Source organism: Eretmochelys imbricata, chromosome 13, assembly GCF_965152235.1.
Source record: "Eretmochelys imbricata isolate rEreImb1 chromosome 13, rEreImb1.hap1, whole genome shotgun sequence".
Lineage (NCBI taxonomy): Eukaryota > Metazoa > Chordata > Testudines > Cheloniidae > Eretmochelys > Eretmochelys imbricata.
This window is the reverse complement of record NC_135584.1, coordinates 701932-719523: the sequence shown is the minus strand read 5'-3', so window position 1 is coordinate 719523 and position 17592 is coordinate 701932. Positions and strand designations below refer to the sequence as shown.

Genomic DNA, 17592 nt, shown 5'->3' with positions numbered 1-17592 from the left:
TCTGTGTGGGACGGTCGGTAACCCTACATAAGGGGACTCTTGGCCGCTTACTAAAACTCAGTGGGTTTTTTTTTTTTTGGTTGGTTGGCTAGCTCCCAGTACCAAGAGAAAGGGGAAGGGTCAATGGGAAATCAGGACCCTGAGACAGAGAGTCGCCAGGGCCAATGGGGAGAGGCCAATGCTCCAGGTCAGCCTGATGGGGTGGGCAGGCTCATGAGGGAGTCAGGAGGCCGGGGGGTCCTGTCCTCCTCCTCCGTGTGAGCTGGAATGGCCTGGAACAGAGTGGGGCTGAGCTAAGGGAGCAGGAACCTGAGCTGAGCTGGGGAGCAGGGTCACACCGGCCAGAGAAGCAGCCCAGGGAGCAGGTCAGCGCTGGGAGCAGAGCCATAGAAGCAGCCCAGAGAGCAGACCTGTGCTGGGAGCAGAGCTGCTGCAACCAGAGCCAGAGGGGCCAGAGAAGCAGCCCAGGGAGCTGGAGGCAGAGCAGCAGCAGCAGCCATGCAGAGACCGAGTGACGGAGCTGGGGCTGGAGCAGTCCGGAGCTGGGTGTGGTGAGCAGCTGGGGAGAGCGAGGGTGGAACCATAGGCAGCGGGCCCAGCGCAGGGAGACACCCCCAACCAAGAGGCCTTGCAGGCCAGACTTGGAGGGGGATTGTAACCCCAACTTGGGGGCGGGGGGACCTGACACTGCAAAGAAGGGTCCAGCCACCGAAAGCCTGAGGGTGTGTGGCCACTGCCAGAGCAAGTGTCCGACCCGCAGCATCCCTGCAGCACAGCCAGGGCCTGAGAGAGAGGCCTGGGACATGTGAGGGACAGACTGAACTTCCCTTGTCCTCCAGAGACTGCTGCTTGTGCGGTCCCTGGGCCACAGAGTGGGGTGATGGGTTTTCCTTTAGCCTTTCCTGTTTTTTCCTTATTTTTTTTAAATTGGTTGCTGTTTAATAAATCATATTTGCTTGGAACTATAGGTAATAATCAGTGGGTCAGGGAAGCGTCCAGTGCGGAGAGAGCACCAGAGCGGGGACACCCAGGCCTACGTGACCACAACAAGACTGCGGGCCCAGCCCCCCAGGAACCCTGGGCCCAGCCATGTCGGGGTTATGAGGAGGGAGAAAGGGGAGTCCTCGAGGGCAGGCCGGCCTGCGGGTGAAGGGATTGGGAGCGAGGACTCAGATCCGTTCGCTAGCCCATTTCACCGGGGTAGTGCATACACCAGGAAAGTTCCCCACCATAGCGGGACCATTCCCCTGCTTACACCTACACCAGCCCATGCGTTGGTGGCGGTGATGTCAGCTAACCACACGGCGAAGGAGCCAAGGCAGCTTTGTCACATGGGTAAATGAGTAAACACTGGAGCAGGTTATGAACCTTCCCTGATGCCGTGCCCCTGACCGGGCACCTTCCCCTCACGCCACCGCCAGGCAGCCCCAGCCCTCCCCCAGCAGAGGCGTTCCCAGGAACGAGAGAGGAGACGATGACTCAACATAAGCAGAGCTTTGCCCGAGTTCGAGAGCGTCTCCGCTGCTTTGGCTCAAAGTGGCCTGGCCAAGAAGCTCCTGCTGCCAGCTCCAGGAGGGCCCTGATCCAGGGCCTGAGTTCATTGGAATAGGCTCTAAGTTCTAAAGGTAATTACTGCCTTGATGGGAACTGGTGTCTGGGATTCAGAGGCTGGGAGAGGTGTGTGCTGGGAAGTTACAGGCACTGAAGGACAAGAGCCCTCCACAGACCCCTGGTGTGAGGGGTCTCAGCTCCCTGAGCTACACAGAGCAGTCACTTAACCCGAGGCCCCCACATTTCCTCCAGAGCAGGGGGCTGCCAGAGGGGATTTCCAAGGCCAGGGCACTGAGTCCAGAAACCCCCTTCCTCCCGACATGGCCATTTGCATGATGTCTCTCAGGAGATCTCCCCTGGGGCAGTTTATATTTGGTGAGCAAGAGTCACTTGTGGGAAATGACGGCAGAGGGTGGGGTGGGTGTCCAGTCACATGGCTCCCAGCCGCCGCCCACAACAGCCAGAACGATTCGACTTCCTCTCCGTGGCAGCCCTACAAATGAGAACAGCAGAGGAGCCGCAGCTGGGTGGGGTGGTGGAAGGTTCTGGCTTTACGCCTCCGTGGAGCCCCGCGAGCCCCACGCTTGCCATGCTGAATGCACTCCCAGCGCCACTCCCGTCACCTGTGAGCCCTGGGACCGGTCCTCAGCACAGGGCACACGGGAGCAGGGGGGCACGCTGCACTGGTGCAGCTCTGGGCACGCGGGAGGGGCGGGGCACGCTGCACTGGCGCAGCTGCGGGGGAGGGGAGGGGCGGGGCACGCTGCACTGGCGCAGCTGCGGGGGGAGGGGCACACTGCACTGGTGCAGCTGCAGAGGGAGGGGAGGGGCGGGGCACGCTGCACTGGCACAGCTGCGGGGGAGGGGAGGGGCGGGGCACGCTGCACTGGGGCAGCTGCGGGGGGAGGGGAGGGGCACGCTGCACTGGCGCAGCTGCGGGGGAGGGGCGGGGCACGCTGCACTGGCGCAGCTGCGGGGGAGGGGCGGGGCACGCTGCACTGGGGCAGCTGCAGGGGGAGGGGCGGGGCACGCTGCACTGGGGCAGCTGCAGGGGGAGGGGCGGGGCGCGCTGCACTGGCGCAGCTGCGGGGGGAGGGGCGCGCTGCACTGGCGCAGCTGCAGGGGGAGGGGCACGCTGCACTGGGGCAGCTGCAGGGGGAGGGGTGGGGCACGCTGCACTGGGGCAGCTGCAGGGGGAGGGGCGGGGCACGCTGCACTGAGGCAGCTGCGGGGGAGGGGCGGGGCACGCTGCACTGAGGCAGCTGCGGGGGAGGGGCGGGGCACGCTGCACTGAGGCAGCTGCGGGGGAGGGGCGGGGCACGCTGCACTGAGGCAGCTGCGGGGGAGGGGCGGGGCACGCTGCACTGAGGCAGCTGCGGGGGAGGGGCGGGGCACGCTGCACTGAGGCAGCTGCGGGGGAGGGGCGGGGCACGCTGCACTGGGGCAGCTGCGGGGGGAGGGGCGGGGCACGCTGCACTGGGGCAGCTGCGGGGGGAGGGGCGGGGCACGCTGCACTGGGGCAGCTGCGGGGGGAGGGGCGGGGCACGCTGCACTGGGGCAGCTGCGGGGGGAGGGGCGGGGCACGCTGCACTGGGGCAGCTGCGGGGGGAGGGGCGGGGCACGCTGCACTGAGGCAGCTGCGGGGGGAGGGGCGGGGCACGCTGCACTGGGGCAGCTGCGGGGGAGGGGCGGGGCACGCTGCACTGGGGCAGCTGCGGGGGGAGGGGCGGGGCACGCTGCACTGGGGCAGCTGCGGGGGGAGGGGCGCGCTGCACTGGCGCAGCTGCGGGGGGAGGGGCGCGCTGCACTGGCGCAGCTGCGGGGGGAGGGGCACGCTGCACTGGGGCAGCTGCGGGGGGGAGGGGTGGGGCACGCTGCACTGGGGCAGCTGCAGGGGGAGGGGCGGGGCACGCTGCACTGAGGCAGCTGCGGGGGAGGGGCGGGGCACGCTGCACTGAGGCAGCTGCGGGGGAGGGGCGGGGCACGCTGCACTGGGGCAGCTGCAGGGGGAGGGGCGGGGCACGCTGCACTGGGGCAGCTGCGGGGGGAGGGGCGGGGCACGCTGCACTGGGGCAGCTGCGGGGGGAGGGGCGGGGCACGCTGCACTGGGGCAGCTGCGGGGGGGGCGGGGCACGCTGCACTGGGGCAGCTGCGGGGGGAGGGGCGGGGCACGCTGCACTGGGGCAGCTGCGGGGGGGGGGAGGGGAGGGGCACGCTGCACTGGGGCAGCTGCAGGCCAGACAGCTCCCTGTAACCTGGGCCTGTGTTCCGGTGTCCTGGGGATTCTTACGTGGGCATAGAGGCATAAACCTTTGCCAGAGCTTCTCCCTCGTCCCCAGCCAGGGTTTCCTCTCTACAATGAATGTGCAGTGGGAAATGCACAAAGCAACAGGAAGTCCCCGGGACATTCTCCTCTACAGAAAGCAGAAGAGTCTGGAACCCACAAGGCCCTCGCCACATCCCCTGGGAATTTCTCCAAGCAGGGAGGCAGTGTGGGAGCCTCCCACACTCACCAGGAGCTGCTGGATTCTCTGTCCTCCCCTCTTTCTGTGTTCATGGCCCTTGAAAGCAGATACTGCCCTCTTCGGGGAGGGTGGGTCCTCTGGGGAGACACTATCCCCTTGTTGGCGGGCCCCTCTGGGCAGATATTGTGTCCTCATGGGGGTCTCCATTTCATCTTCACAGCTTAATCCCAGATGGGAATTACTGAAACCCACCTCAAGAAACTGAACTGAAACCTCAAGCTTCTGCTTCCAGGCTGTTAGCAGGAAAAGCACAAACACCCCCTCCTGCGTGGGCTGGAAAGGGGCTGGATTCCCCAGAATTGCTCAGGCATAGATACAGACTTCCGCTGGCCTGGAGAGGGGGGCAGGACCTGCAGGTGACTGACACAGCTGATAGGAACCTGGAGGGAGTCACAAATCCCTGTGACTGGAGAGAAATGATCCAAAGGGCCCCGGAGACCCTAGAGAGACAGTCCAGGGAACCCAACTAATCCAACTGCCCGCCAGCTGGCTGAGGGCTCCTCTCCACCCCCTGTCCCCACCCCCTGCTTCTCTCAGCCCCCTGGCTGGACCCCAGTGCACCTCCGGCTCTGGGCAGTCTCTGCTTCCCACTATCTGTGGGGCCCCACCTGTCTCCCCGGAGCTGAGCCACCTGGGACTGGTGCAGAAGCCTGGCCAGTCTCAGCCATGTGTGTGTGCGGGGGGAACAGTGTGGGGGGCTTGGCTGGGCCCCTCCAGGCAAGTGCGTCTTGAGGGACCCCAGCTAGGGCAGGTCCTGGCCTGGCTGATCGCACCACTCCCGAGGGGCCAGAGCAATTGCCAGCCCTGGGACCAGCCCTGGCTGCGCTGCTGGCTCAGCCCGGCAGACAAAGTCACCTCCCAGCAGGGCCAGTGAATGCGGTCGGGAGGCAGAGCTTGGGGGAATGGGTCTGTGGGGAGTATTTATGGGGGGTGCTGGGCTGTGAAGGGGCACAGAGGATCTGTGTGTGTTGGGGCACTAGGGAGTGGGGGTTCTGTGGGGGGTGCTGGGCATTTGTGGGTGGGTCTGGGGGGCGGTGTGGGGCATAGTGGGTCCGGGGGGGCCTCTGGCCATAGGGAGTCGGGGTGTGTTGGGTGGTACGGCATGGGCCCACCCGAGGGGAAGGGGCATGTTGGCAGCACAAGGCCAGGCAGGCCACTGTGTGTCTGGCAACTGTTGGTTTGTAAATAGTGCCCTCGCATTGGGCGGAGCAGGGTCTGCCATGCCAGGCCCCATTGCCCCTGGCTGGCCCCTCGCTCTGGGGACTGACCAAAGGCCCATCTAGCCCAGTAACCTGTCTGCCGACTGTGGCCGGTGCCAGAGGCTTCAGAGGGAAGGAACAGAACCGGGAATCACCAAGTGATCCATCCCCTGTCGCTCATTGCCAGCTTCTGGCAGACAGAGGCTAGGGACACCATACATTGGTCCCGCTCGCTTGTAAAACTGTTTGCCTCCAGAACTCCTACTGGGAGGCTGGTCCAGAACCTCAGCTTCTGATGGTCCGTAACTTTCTAAATTCCAGCTGCAATTTGTTCCTGGCTGGTTTCTAGCTGTTCAGTCTTGTACCAGCCTTGTTCTTTAGCTTCAATAGCTCTTCACCCTCTCTGGGGTTCATCCCCAATGTGTTTCCAGAGTGCACTCATAGGCTCGCTCAGCTTGCTTTTTGCTAGACTAACCAAGCCAGGCTCTTCTCATGAAATCAGCCCTCCAGTCTCCTGAGCACCTAGTCACTCTTCTCTGGCTCTGCCCCTGCTCCAGTGTAAATTAATCCTTCTTGACCACGGGTGCCCAGCCTGCACACAGGATTCCACCTGTGGGCTCACCAGGCCTTGGGCAATGGCATTACTATTCTTCTCTAGCGCCTGGAGCAGCTTCACTGGGGACATCCTAGGCTCGCATTTGCCTTTGTCACGGCCACATTATGTTGGTGACTCATAGTCATCCTGGCAGCTTGACCCTTCAGTCTGGTGGGCAGAAGGGGCAGCCCGGCGCTCGTCCCACTCGACCCCCGCACATTCTCTGGGTGGGCCAGACGGCCTGCCCCCCCGTCTTCGGGGGCAGATCACCAAGGGACCCCAGTGTTCCTGTGTCTCCGATGCACTGGCCTCCGCTGCTCCCCACCAGTCACGGCGTGCCCCAGCCCCTAGCGGCCCCCGGCACTGATGGGCCGTGCTGTTGTCCCCAGGGCCTTGTGGGGCGATGGCCCTGTCTGCCCCAGGGCGGGGAGCTGCCTGCAGGCTGCGCTGAAAGTTCCTAGCTGCCCAGTGCCATAGGCTGACTCGCTGCTGTGGCCAGGCTGACACAGAGCCAAGAGCTGCCTGGGGGCACGGGTGCTGTGGCGGAGGGCGGCGCACCCCCTGGCTTGACATGGTTTCCATCACGCATGGGGTTTGCAGTTCGGGTTAATGGCTCCCGGCACCCTCCGTGCCCCTGGGGACGCGGCTCCGGCGAGGGGGCCCCTCCAGCCTGGCTGCTTTGCACACGCTGCCCTGCCAGGGGCCCCCTGGCCACAGGCTGCCTGGGGAAGTCCTGGCCCAGGCGAGCCCCAGCGGTGGATGCCGAGGGAGGAGGAGTTCTGCTGCTGGGGGCTGCCCAGCCCCTTTCCTGGGCGGGTGTTGAGGCTGAGGAGTTTATAGCAGCTCTGCCTCGCCTCCCTCCCAGCTGCTTGCCAAAGGCCCAGCTGCACCATGCCACCTTGCCGCCTGCTCTGCCTGCTGCTCGGGGGCTGTCTGCTCACGGTGAGTTTCACTTTCTTTCCCTGGGAAGCCCGCGATGGAGCACCCGGCTGCAGAGCCCTGGCACGCAGAGCCCGGCTCCCTAGGGCACTCGGGGGCTTGGCAGGGCTCTGCCCTGCCGTCTCGTAGGAGCCAATGCCCCTACCCAGGCAGCGAGGGGGCGAGAGGGTGGCACTGCCCCACTTCCCCTCCCTTGGGCCTCACTGGCAGAGCGAATCCCGAGCCTGGTGCCACTCGAGGGCCGATCGGAGAAGGGTGTTCTCCGGCCTGGAGGGGGCCAGCGACAGCCCCCGGTGCTGCGCAGACTGGGGTGTGGTGGGCGAGATGCAGGGCTCCCTCTGGCTGGCTGGAATCACAGCTCCCTCGACATGAGCGATGGCACCAGGAGTGCACAGGGCAGATCCCGCCCGACAGCCCATGGCCCCAGGCTCTGCCCAGGTTCCTTGTAAAGGCCCTGTGATGCGTCTTCCATCCCTGCCCTGGAGCTGCCAGGGCTGGCAGAATATACCCAGCTGCGGGGTGGGGGGTCCTCCAGTGGTGTTTACAGGCTCTGCTCTTGGGGTGGGGGAGAGAGCCCCGAGGGGAGTGGAGGGGAGCGCATATCCCCCATCTCTGTCCTCTCCCCTATCCTGGGCTTGGGGATCTTGCCTGGAGGGAACCTAGGCTCACAGCATCTGTGAGAACCAAGGCTCCTGCTCTGGCCTGGCAGTTTGCTGGTTCCTCATTTTTGTGGCTGGGAATTTCCCTTCATCTGCTTTGATTTCCCTGCCTCCCAGACGGTCCACCCTGCTGTCTGGCACCCCTGGGGCTCCAGGTTTTGACTGGGGTGTAGTGGGGAGGGAGGGCAGGGTCTGGAGTCCCTATTCCCTGTCCAAAGGGCCCAGCCGGAGCTGGGGCCAGGCTGCTGCCCTGCTCCCCTCTAGCCAGGCTACTGGCTTCACTTTCACTTTCTTTCTGAAATAGGGGGTTGGAGCAACCACCAGAGACAAAGCAAGAGCTGAGCCCACACTCAGCCACTGCTCTCCTGCTGCTCCAGGACCCTGGCTCCGGTTAGGGAGCGTAACTGTGGCATAGGGACAGCAGGGGCAGGGCTGGTTTGAGGGGGCAGGAGAGGTGGCCAGAGGGATGGGGCAGCTTTGGGTAACAAAGAAGGTGCTGGGGGAGGATACAAGCTGTGACAGTGTCCAGGAATGCAACAGGCACCAGTCCCAGGCCTGCAAGGGAGCAAAAGTAAACAGCAGCCTGATGCAGCGTGGCACTCCCCAAGGACGCCAGGGATGCTCCCAAACCAGCATAGATGGCAGCTGAACACGCAACACTGGGGCTGGGGCTGCCAGATTCCAAGCAGAGGCTCTGGGGTTCCACTCTCCAAATGTGGGGAGGGGCTGGACCAGGCCTGCAGCATGGGCCTGAACTATGCATTTTGAGGGGGAAGACGCAGGGGCTATGGTTGCCAATTTTGGTGGACATATTCCTGGAGGTTTCAGCACAGGACATAATCTCTGATTAACGTTTAATTTGTAATTCCTGGAGACTCCAGGACAATCCTGTAGGGTTGGCAAAGCAGGGGCCCGGCCCAGGCTGGGGGTTTGGGCCCCATTCAGTTCCCCTTCCCAACATGGAGGCTGCTAGTGACACGGGAGGTCAGAATCTTTCTTCTTGGTTCCCCTTTCAGCCCAAATCCTGTTTCTCAGAGAACTCCCCGGGGCAGCCAGGGCTCTGCCAGCATGCGCCGTTGGCCACTCCCGGGCAGGGCCGGCTCCAGCGTTTTTGCCGCCCCAAGCGGCAAAAAAAAAACAAAACAAAAAACCTCGCCGCCGAACACGGAGGCGGAGTGATGGTGCAGCTGCCAAATTGCTGCCGGCGACCGAAGAAGAGTCGCGTCCCTGCCGCTGAACTGGCGCAGTGCGCGAAGCGTGCTGTGACGGAGCAGCTGCCGAATTCCCACCGCCGCCGAGGGCGGATTGCAGCCCCAGAGCCCGCTGTCCTGCCGCCCCTTTACATTGGCCGCCCCAGCCACCTGCTTGGTTCGCTGGTGCAGGGCTGGGGCTTGGTGGGTCACTGTCACAAGTGGGAGAAGAGGCTCCCCTGGGGCACCAGGGCTGCCCCAGATCCAAGCCCCAGTGCCTACAGGCTCCTCCCTTCAACCCCCCTTGACCTGGGAGGATGGCCCCACGGCGACGGGAGGAAGGGGCAGTTGGGTCTGCTCTGTGCCCTGCCCCCCGCCGCAGGGGTTGAAGCTGGCAGCCCATGGGCAGGGGCAGGCAGGGCGGGAACTCCTGTCAGTGGTGCCCAGGCGTGCCCTGTTGGCACAGGCTGCCACCCGAGCGGCACTGTGCTCACTAGCTGTGAGGTGCAGCAGGAGAGAGCTGCACCCGCACACCACACCGGAACCGGTGGGATCCCACTTCAAGGGAGGCCTGGCACTGCGGAGGCAGCTGAACCCAGCTGTGCACGATCTGTGGTTAACGTGGGTGTCGGTGAGAGTGCAGGGAGCAGCATCTGCGCAGGGCCTGGGATGCAGAGGCCAAGTGAGCTGCCTGCAGGAGCGAGGGGGCAAGGAAGAATGGGGGGGGTCATGGAGCATGGACCCGTCCCTGGCTGAACTCGCTGCTCTCTTCTGTTCCAGCACTGGGCGTCTGGCAGCGACGTGAACTGCACCCCAGAGCAGTATCCGCATGATGGCAGGTGCTGCCGCCGCTGTGGGCCAGGTATGGAGCAGTGTCCCGACCCCGGGCAGCCTCGCCGGGGGCTGGGACGTGACTCTCTGCCTTGCTCCCCTGAGGCAGCCGGGGTTCTCAGTGTTCCCTACAGCGCCTCCTGCTGGGAGAGGCTGGGTCTGGCCGTGCTGGGTCTGGCAGCAGGAGGCGCTGTTCTTCGCTGACCCCTGCTGTGCTCTGCGTTGCAGGAGAGAAGCTGCTGTCTGACTGCACGGCCTCGAAGAACACTGACTGCGGGGCGTGCGAGGCGGGACACTTCCAGTCCGGCTGGACCAAGGAGAGACACTGCACCCCCCACAGATCCTGCGATTTGAGTAGGTGCCGTTGGGGGTGTTCATTCTTGGGGGAGGTGAAACCAGGCCTCCTGGCTAATGTTCAGCGGCTCCTGGGGTCCTTGCAGCCTGGCACCCGCCCCCTGCTCACCTGCCATCCTCGGCTCATGGCCCGCTTGGCAGGAGGTGCCGCCGGCACCGACTCCCTGGAGTGCTGATCCCTTGTCTCATCCCCTTTGCCAGACGCTGGACTTCTCACGAGGAGCCCCGGGGACGCCAAGCGCGATGCTGTGTGTGAGTGCCTGCAGGGCATGTTCTGCTCCAGCCCCGCCTGCCAGACCTGCTTGAACGTCACGAGGTGCAAGCCGGGCGAAGGAGTCGCTCGGAAAGGTGAGGTGATGCCCCAGCTAGCCGAGAGCTCCCCTGCCGGGGGCCAGGGCTGGAGCTGATTCACCCCAGCGCGGCCCAGGGATCACGCCCCCCAGACCAGAGTCCCACCAGGGCTTCCCCTACAAGGGGTGCCAGGGTCTTGCCCTAGTGAGGGGCACCCAGTGCTTCCTGGGGAGACGCGCACAGGCTGGAATCACTCAGCTGTTCCATCCCCTGCTGCAGTTGCCTGAGGGCTTTGGGAACTAGGGGCCCTGCCTGGCACCTGCAAACCACCTTGCCTTCCCCTGGCATGACACTGACCTGCCCGTTGCCCACTCTGCTCCATTCCAGCCGACAACTTTTCAGACACAGCCTGCGTGCCGTGTGAACATGGCAGCTTCTCCAACACCTCCTCCGCCTCCGAGCCGTGCCGCCCCTGGACGAGGTACAGACCCGAAACTCCTGATTCAAAGGCAGCTGAGGCTGCGCCCACGCCAGCCCTCTCTCTGTCTGCCACACAGCCGTGCTGCTCATGCCAGCTCAGCTCCTGCTGCAGGTGGCATGGGCGGGGGGGTGCACCACATAGGTGCAGCAGCAGGTGACATGAGCCCTGGCAGGGCCTGGGTGGGGTGGCACAGACCGTGAGCGCAGGCCGGGGGAGTGGGCACAGGGGCAAGCAGAGCACCCCAGCCACCCTGTCATCTCGGCTGCCAGGCCCAGCAGCTGCCTTCCTCCCCTTTGCTGCTCTTGCCACCACTGGAAATGGGCAGTGGGCAGCACGTGGGTGAGTGGAGCGGGCTGCAAGGGCCGTCCCTTGGCCATGCGCCCCGGAGAGCGCCCCTTCCAGCCCAGCGCCCCCCGTCTGCGCAGCAGGGACAAAAGGGCCAGAAGAACCCAGTCTGACCCTTAGTCTAACCCCCACATAGCACCCCCCATAACCACTGGCGGGGAGAAGAGCTGACCCCCTCATGGCACCCCCCATAACCACTGGGGGAGGAGAAGAGCTGACCCCCGCATGGCACCCCCCATAACCACTGGGGGGGGGGGAGAAGAGCTGACCCCCGCATGGCACCCCCCATAACCCCTGGAGGAATCTTTGGGAACCCAACAGCTGGTCTTGCATTGAGGAATCCAGGGCTGCGTGTCCCCCTGTCTTTTGGGAAGCCGCTCCTGGGATAATGACACTTTTTCTGCTTGAAATTTGCACCCTGTTTGCTGGCTGCATTTGTCACGTTGCAGCTCCCCCGGCTGGCTCTCTTTTGGCCTCGGTCTGCTAGCAGACATCACCCCACGTAGGGCCTGAGACTGCGACCAAGTCCCCTCTCAGCCGTCTCTTGGCCCTAATAACCCCACCACGCTGTGGCAGGCTCTCCTGGAGGCAGGTTTCCCAGCCCTGAGTCAGTCTCCGAGCTCTTTGCCGAACCCTTCCCAATGGCTCAACCTCCTGGTTGAAGTGAGCCCCCGAGAGCTGGGTGCACTGCTGGACAGGTGGGGTTACCCATGAGCCCACGTCGCCTGGCCAACCCCGTTGCTGCAGGCCAGGAGCCCGTGGGCCGTACCAGTAGCACCTTGCTGAGGTGCTCCGTGGGGCTCCCAGACGGCCCATCGTGCGCATCATGCTCCGTGTCCCTGCGGCCCAGGGACCAAAGGAGGGCGCCTGGGGCCAGGCCTAGGGGCAGCCGTTGCAGCTCACAGGTATTTCCCGTCTCAGCAGCAGGCCGGGGCAAACACCCCCGGCTGGCAGGTGGCTGCCAGGAGATGCCTGAGGGAGGGCATCACACTCCCTTCCCTGCTACCCAGGCAGAGGGCAGGGCCCAATCCCGTGGTTGGGGGCACGGGCTTCTAGCCGGGCCCCTCCCTTCCTGCAGGCAGCTCCCCACATCTGCCTCCTCAGCTCTGGTCTGGCTACCGGGTGTGAGTGCAGTTGCAGCCAGGGGCTCGCTCTGGATTTAAACCGCTGGGAAGGAGATTGGGGTCCAGCCCACTGAGTTCCCTGGGGCCTGGTCTGTGCTGTTCTCCCCACGCACTGCAGCGCACTGCCAGCTCGTAGCTCCGGGCCCCTTTCACAGCAGCAGCTCTCCTCCTTGTGTGACGTGTTTCCCCGGTGCCCACGTGCAGGGTGCTTTGCTGCCCTCCTGGCTCCGGGTATGAACCCAGCTCTGCCTCTCTCTGCAGGTGTGAGACGCGGGGGCTGGTGCAGAAGACGACTGGGACAAACCTCTTGGATGTGGCTTGTGGTAAGTGCCAAGCAGCCTGTGGCTGTCAGCGTGCAACAGCTGTGCAGATCCCAGGTGGGTGAGTTCTTGGATGGGGACCCCCAGGGCTTTCGAGTCTGGCCAGCACTCTGGCAAGGGGAACCGTGCGCCAGTCTGCCCCAGCGCTCTCCCTGCGAAGGCGTGCAGCGCTGCGGCACCTGCTGCCCGTGGGTGGCACAGAACCCAGGGCCTGGCTGTGTGCGTCAGCTAACGCTTCGCAGTGCGTTCTGCCAGGGTGAGCGTGTTGTGCCGGGGGGACGCGTCCATTCTGCCCCCTCCGGCCCCTGCTGTTGCAGTCCCCGTCTCACAGTGCTGTGCAGCTGTAGAAAGCTGCCAGGTCCTCCCCAGAGTTGGCTGCATTTCACTGGTGGACGCGTTGATCCCTGCAGACACAATACAGTTTGCGAGGAGCTTCAGGCTCCCTTTGAATGCAGATATGCAGTACTTGCCGCTCCAGTTGGTGTGGGGGGTCTCCCCAGCAGTGGGTGCTGTAGGCGGGGTGTGGTTGAGAGTGGCTCAGTGTGAGGGGGAGGGCGTTACGCTGGGAGCACAGGGCTCAGCAGCCGTCTCCCTTTTCTCTTGTCAGAGCCTGGCCGTGGCCGTTCCCCAGTGCTGATCTCCATTATGGCCTTTACTGCAGCCTGTCTCTTGGGGCTCACTGTCTTCTTCCTGTATCAGAAAGGTGAGCACGGGGGGCGCGGGAGGGAGGGAGAGGGGGCGGGCGTCTCCTCCACTCGTGGGCTGGGCCAGGGCCTGGGCATAGCAGGGTGCTCGCCCTCCACCGCTCATGGCTGAGCCCACCATTCTGCCAACCGGGGGCCTGCCGTTGCCCAGGCTTGAGGCATCACGGTTCAGCTTGTTCTGGGGATAAACCTCATGGTTCTGGGGCCCATGTGTGCTAACGCCAGATTGCCATGGCAGTGCCAGCGGCCTGGCTCCCCCCGGCAGGGCACCCGCTGCTTTACCCACTGACCAGCACAGGCTGGGAGCTCTGTGAGGCTGAGTCAAGCCCCAGCCACGGCTCTGGCCTGTAGCACCCTGGGCAGCAGGGGACACAATGGCAGAGCCCAGATCAAGGTGAGCATGTGTTCATGCCGTGCTGGGCCTGGCCGGGGCAGTCCCCCCATCCCGCCATGGGGTGTCTGGGCTGGGCCTGGCTGGGGCTCTCATCTTCTCCCCCTCCCCACCCCGGGTGTCCACACTGGGCCTGGCCGGAGTCTCACTCTCCCCCTCTGTCCCCATTCCCCGTCTAGGTCTGCAGCAGTGCACACAGAAGCAGGTACGTCACCCAGCGCTGCCCACGCTCCCCGGGGCCGGAAAGCAGCTGCCAGGCGGCCGAGCACAGTCAGGGACCTGGCCCCGAGCAGGGGGTTCCCCTTCCCGGCCCACCGGGACAGGCCACATGCTCTGCCCCAAGCGGCTGCTGCTCCCCGGGCAGGCGGCACCAGGCCCCGGGGTCCCCCTGCTGCTCGCTGGCGTGGAGGAGCAGGGACGGGCCAGAGGGGACGACAGAGCAGGTGGAGAGCGAGATGCCCTGGGGTGGGAGCCAGCCTGGGCCCTGTCCCCGTGGGGGCAAAAGGGGTGTTGTCCCAAGCCTGGCCCCGAGGGGACACCGCCCTGTTTGGGGAGGGCAGTGGGGCCTTCCCAGGGGGCTGGGGCAGAGTCCGTGCGTCTGCGCCGGAGAGGGGGGGTTTGTGCCGGGGGGCGTAGGCCCCGTTATCCCGCAGCAGCCCAGCAGGGGGCAGCAGCAGCCCGAGGAGAGGCGTAGGTCTGGCCCCACACGGGACCCCCCTCCTCTGCTCACCTCACCTTCCCCCTGCCTGGCAGGGCCTGGAGCTGCCGGATCCCGTGGAGCTTGTGCTCCACGCACCACCCCAGCAGCCAGCCACGGCGGGGTGCGAGGAGCACGACGAGCGCCAGGACTTCCCGGTGCAGGAGACCCTGCTGGGGCGCCAGCCCGTGGCGCAGGAGGACGGCAAGGAGAGCCGCATCTCGGAGCAGGAGAGGCTGTAAGGCCCTGTCGTGGGGAGCATCTGCCTCCCCCAGCACACACAGCCAGGGCTGGCCTCCTCCGCCCAGCACACAGCAGGGCCCAGCCCAGGGGGCTGTGCCACGGGGCAACCCGCAGCCCTCCGCCCCTCCCTGCCTCGGCCCCGCAGGGTCATTGGCGGGGGCAGAGAGACGGTGCCCAGCACAGCCGGGAGCAGAGCATTCATGGGCGTGTACAGAGAGTGGGGTGGAGCAGCAGCTCTCACCCTTTCCCGACGACCCTGTACCCTTCCGGGGGCTGATCTGTCTTGCGTACCCCGAGTTTCACCTCACAGAAAAGCGACTTGCTTGCAAAGTCAGACATAGAAATCCCAGAGGGTCCCAGCGCACTGGTACTGAACAATGGCTGACTTTCTCATTGTACCATATCGTTCTAAAATAAAGCGACTGGAATATGACTATTGTACGTACATTTCAGTGTACGGTGAGTAGAGCAGTATAAACCAGGCAGTGTCCCGATGAAATTTTAGTTTGTTCTGACTTCCCTAGTGCTTTTCATGGAGGCTGTTGTAAAAATAGGTAAATATCTAGATGAGTTGACGTACCCCTCTGTGTACCCCCCGGGTACGCATCTCCTGGTTGAGAACCACTGGTGTAGGGGGTGCCGCTCCGGGCAGTGGCGGGGCAGCACCCCACGGACAGAGCTGGCCCCAGTGCGGTGCACTGCTCACAGCGGTTGATTCCTCCACCCCCACGGGAATAGAGCCTTTGCGCTCCCAGTCTGCGCTTACGGCCTTGCTGCCTATGAGGGGCTTTAACTGAGCTGAATGGGGGCAGGGGCCTGGCATGCACCGTGGAGGGGTGAGGCAGGAGGTTGGCAGGGATGGCGGAGAGGGGGTTCAGCATGCAGAGAGGATGAGTAAGCGGCTCACCCCACCACTCTCAGTGCACCCCCCATGCCTGACACCTGCCTCATGGCCCCGCACGTGCACCCCCCCCACCTGTGTGTACCCACCCCCGTGCACATACCCCAGTTGGCCTACACGTGCTCGCTCACCCCTGTGCGTGTGCACAGTGTACTGCCATGCAGGTAAACACATGCAGACATGTATGCTGATACTGGCATGCGTGCATGCCAGGTGCTTGGCTCTCTGCACTGCCGCCCCCAGCTGGGCCGAGGGCCCCCCCGTGGAGCCAACCTTCAGAAGGAGTTGGTATATTTACGGCTGACAGGTTGACATTTCTGTGGTTATTGCTCCTCTCCTCCTCACTCTGCCGTTGCCGTTACAATGGGAACAATTATGCTCAATTATTCTCCACCACACCATTGACAAAAAGCTGGTATTTAAACGATAATTATCCTCACAGTGTGCGAGCGCCGCAGCCCACTCCTGGCGCTAGGGTCTCCTTCAATCTCTCCTTGGGCGTCTGCACAGCCCATTGGCAGACCTGCTGCCCAGCCAGCAGCTCGCGGAGCTGGGGTCAGGAGCGGAGCTCCACAGTCCCCATGCCAGGGGAGGGTCCCTCCCCCAGGTTATGAGCGTGCCCTGCTATTCTCTGGATCCAGGCAGGATAGATTGGGGGCCTGCACCCTCCCCCAAGGAGACACCCCCAGCTGAACAGATCGACCCTCATGGCATTCAGCCCCTGTTCCATGCCCCTCCTGTCCCTGGGGCCCCTGGCCGTTCTGAGCCCACGCCTGGATTGCTCAGCAGAAGACAGGACTTGCAGGGTCCGGCCTGCCCAGCGTGACAGCCCTTTCCTGGGGCAGCACTGGTGCAGAGATCAATGTGGCCCTGCCAGGAGCAGCGGCTGCCCCAGGAATGACAGATGCCCAATTCCAAGAGGCAAAGGGCAGCGGAATATGTAGGGAGGAGGCACTGTAGGTGAGAAGCCTGGGCATGGGGCTGGAGGCTGGCAGGAACCTGCGTCCCAGCCCAGCTCTGGGGACTAGACCCCCTGCAGAAGGGAAGCTCTCCAGCAGTGTGCCACACTCCCCCGTCGCTCCCACCCACGCCCCTGGCTCCCGCTCCCCAGAGCCATACAGGGCGTTACTGGCTGCCTCCCCGGCTCCAGCGGCTGGGGAGCTGCCCTCAGACTGTCCCTGCATGGCGGGGCAGGGCCCAGGGTGTGGGGCTGGATCGGGGCGGTGACGTGTTCCCCATCATTTGCAGGATGCGTTGAGAAAAGCCGAGTCTGGCGTTGACGCAGGCCGGCCCCGCTGGCGAGATGGGGTGCCAGGGGCCCTGCTGGTGGCCGTGCCTGGGGGGGGAGAAATCGCCCCAGCTGGCCCTTGCCAGAAGAGACCTGTGGCTCCTGCCAAGTGCAGGTGGCAAGGAGCTGGGCCAGTGGCCTGCTGAGGGGGCCGTGCTGACAGCTGCCTGCCTGCAGCGAGAGCATGGCCCCGCCTGAGGGGGCCGCAGGCTGCGCCCGGGGCATAGCCGAGGCCCTGTGCCAGAAGGCATCTAGTGGAGTCCAGGCTCCCCACCTGCCTGGCTGGAGGCCCACGTTAGCGGGGAAGTGGCTGGAACACGTAACCTGGCCATGTGCGAGCATGCACAACACAAAAGAGGCCATAAATCACGGCACCGGAAGCAGCTGGAACACGGAGCGACTGGGGCTGTAAAGGCATGTTATTTAAGGCCCCTCTTAAAACCTAATGCAAGGTGTAGTAAGGGAGTTAAAAGCCTGTTGGCAGCTTTCCTGGTTTAAAGGGGTAACCCATGTGCTGCTCTCCACATGACTCCCCCAGGCCAGCAGGCCAGCAGGCCAGCAGCCCAGTGCCGGGGGGAGGGCGGGGGACACGGCCCTGCCCTCGGGGCCCCGCTGGGTTCTCACCTGGTGCAAGGCAGCAGGCAGGTCCCAGCAGCACAGCTGATGTCCGGCTGGGGCAGCGGGCAGGATCCAGCCAGGGGGCTGGGCAGCAGGCACAAACGTGGCCTGGACTCAGGGAGGAAAATGACAAATTCAGCACTTGGCCTCTGTCCCTTCCCCATGCGGAGCCCCCCCCTTCTGACATGCCAGCCACACCCCGCACCCTGGGTGCTCCACGCTGACCAGCAGGGCCTGGCCCAGAGCCCAGCAGCCAGGATGCCTGGGTGCTGGTCCCACCCTGCTGCCAGGTCCCTGACCTCGGGCATGTCTCTGCCCCGCTGAGGTCGGTGTCTTGGCTTGTGAG

The 17592-nt window shown here is 64.5% G+C and overlaps 1 protein-coding gene across 1 annotated transcript; it reads left to right on the top strand.

Annotated features, from left to right (window-relative positions):
• The first annotated feature begins 6606 nt into the window (after positions 1 to 6606).
• CD40 (CD40 molecule) lies at positions 6607 to 14872 on the top strand. Its single transcript, XM_077832421.1, has 9 exons — positions 6607 to 6812; positions 9439 to 9520; positions 9718 to 9843; positions 10045 to 10191; positions 10522 to 10615; positions 12346 to 12407; positions 13012 to 13107; positions 13679 to 13704; positions 14253 to 14872. The coding sequence occupies exons 1-9, from the start codon at positions 6762 to 6764 to the stop codon at positions 14436 to 14438; spliced, it is 870 nt and encodes a 289-aa protein (XP_077688547.1). The 5' UTR covers positions 6607 to 6761; the 3' UTR covers positions 14439 to 14872.
• Positions 14873 to 17592: the final 2720 nt, after the last annotated feature.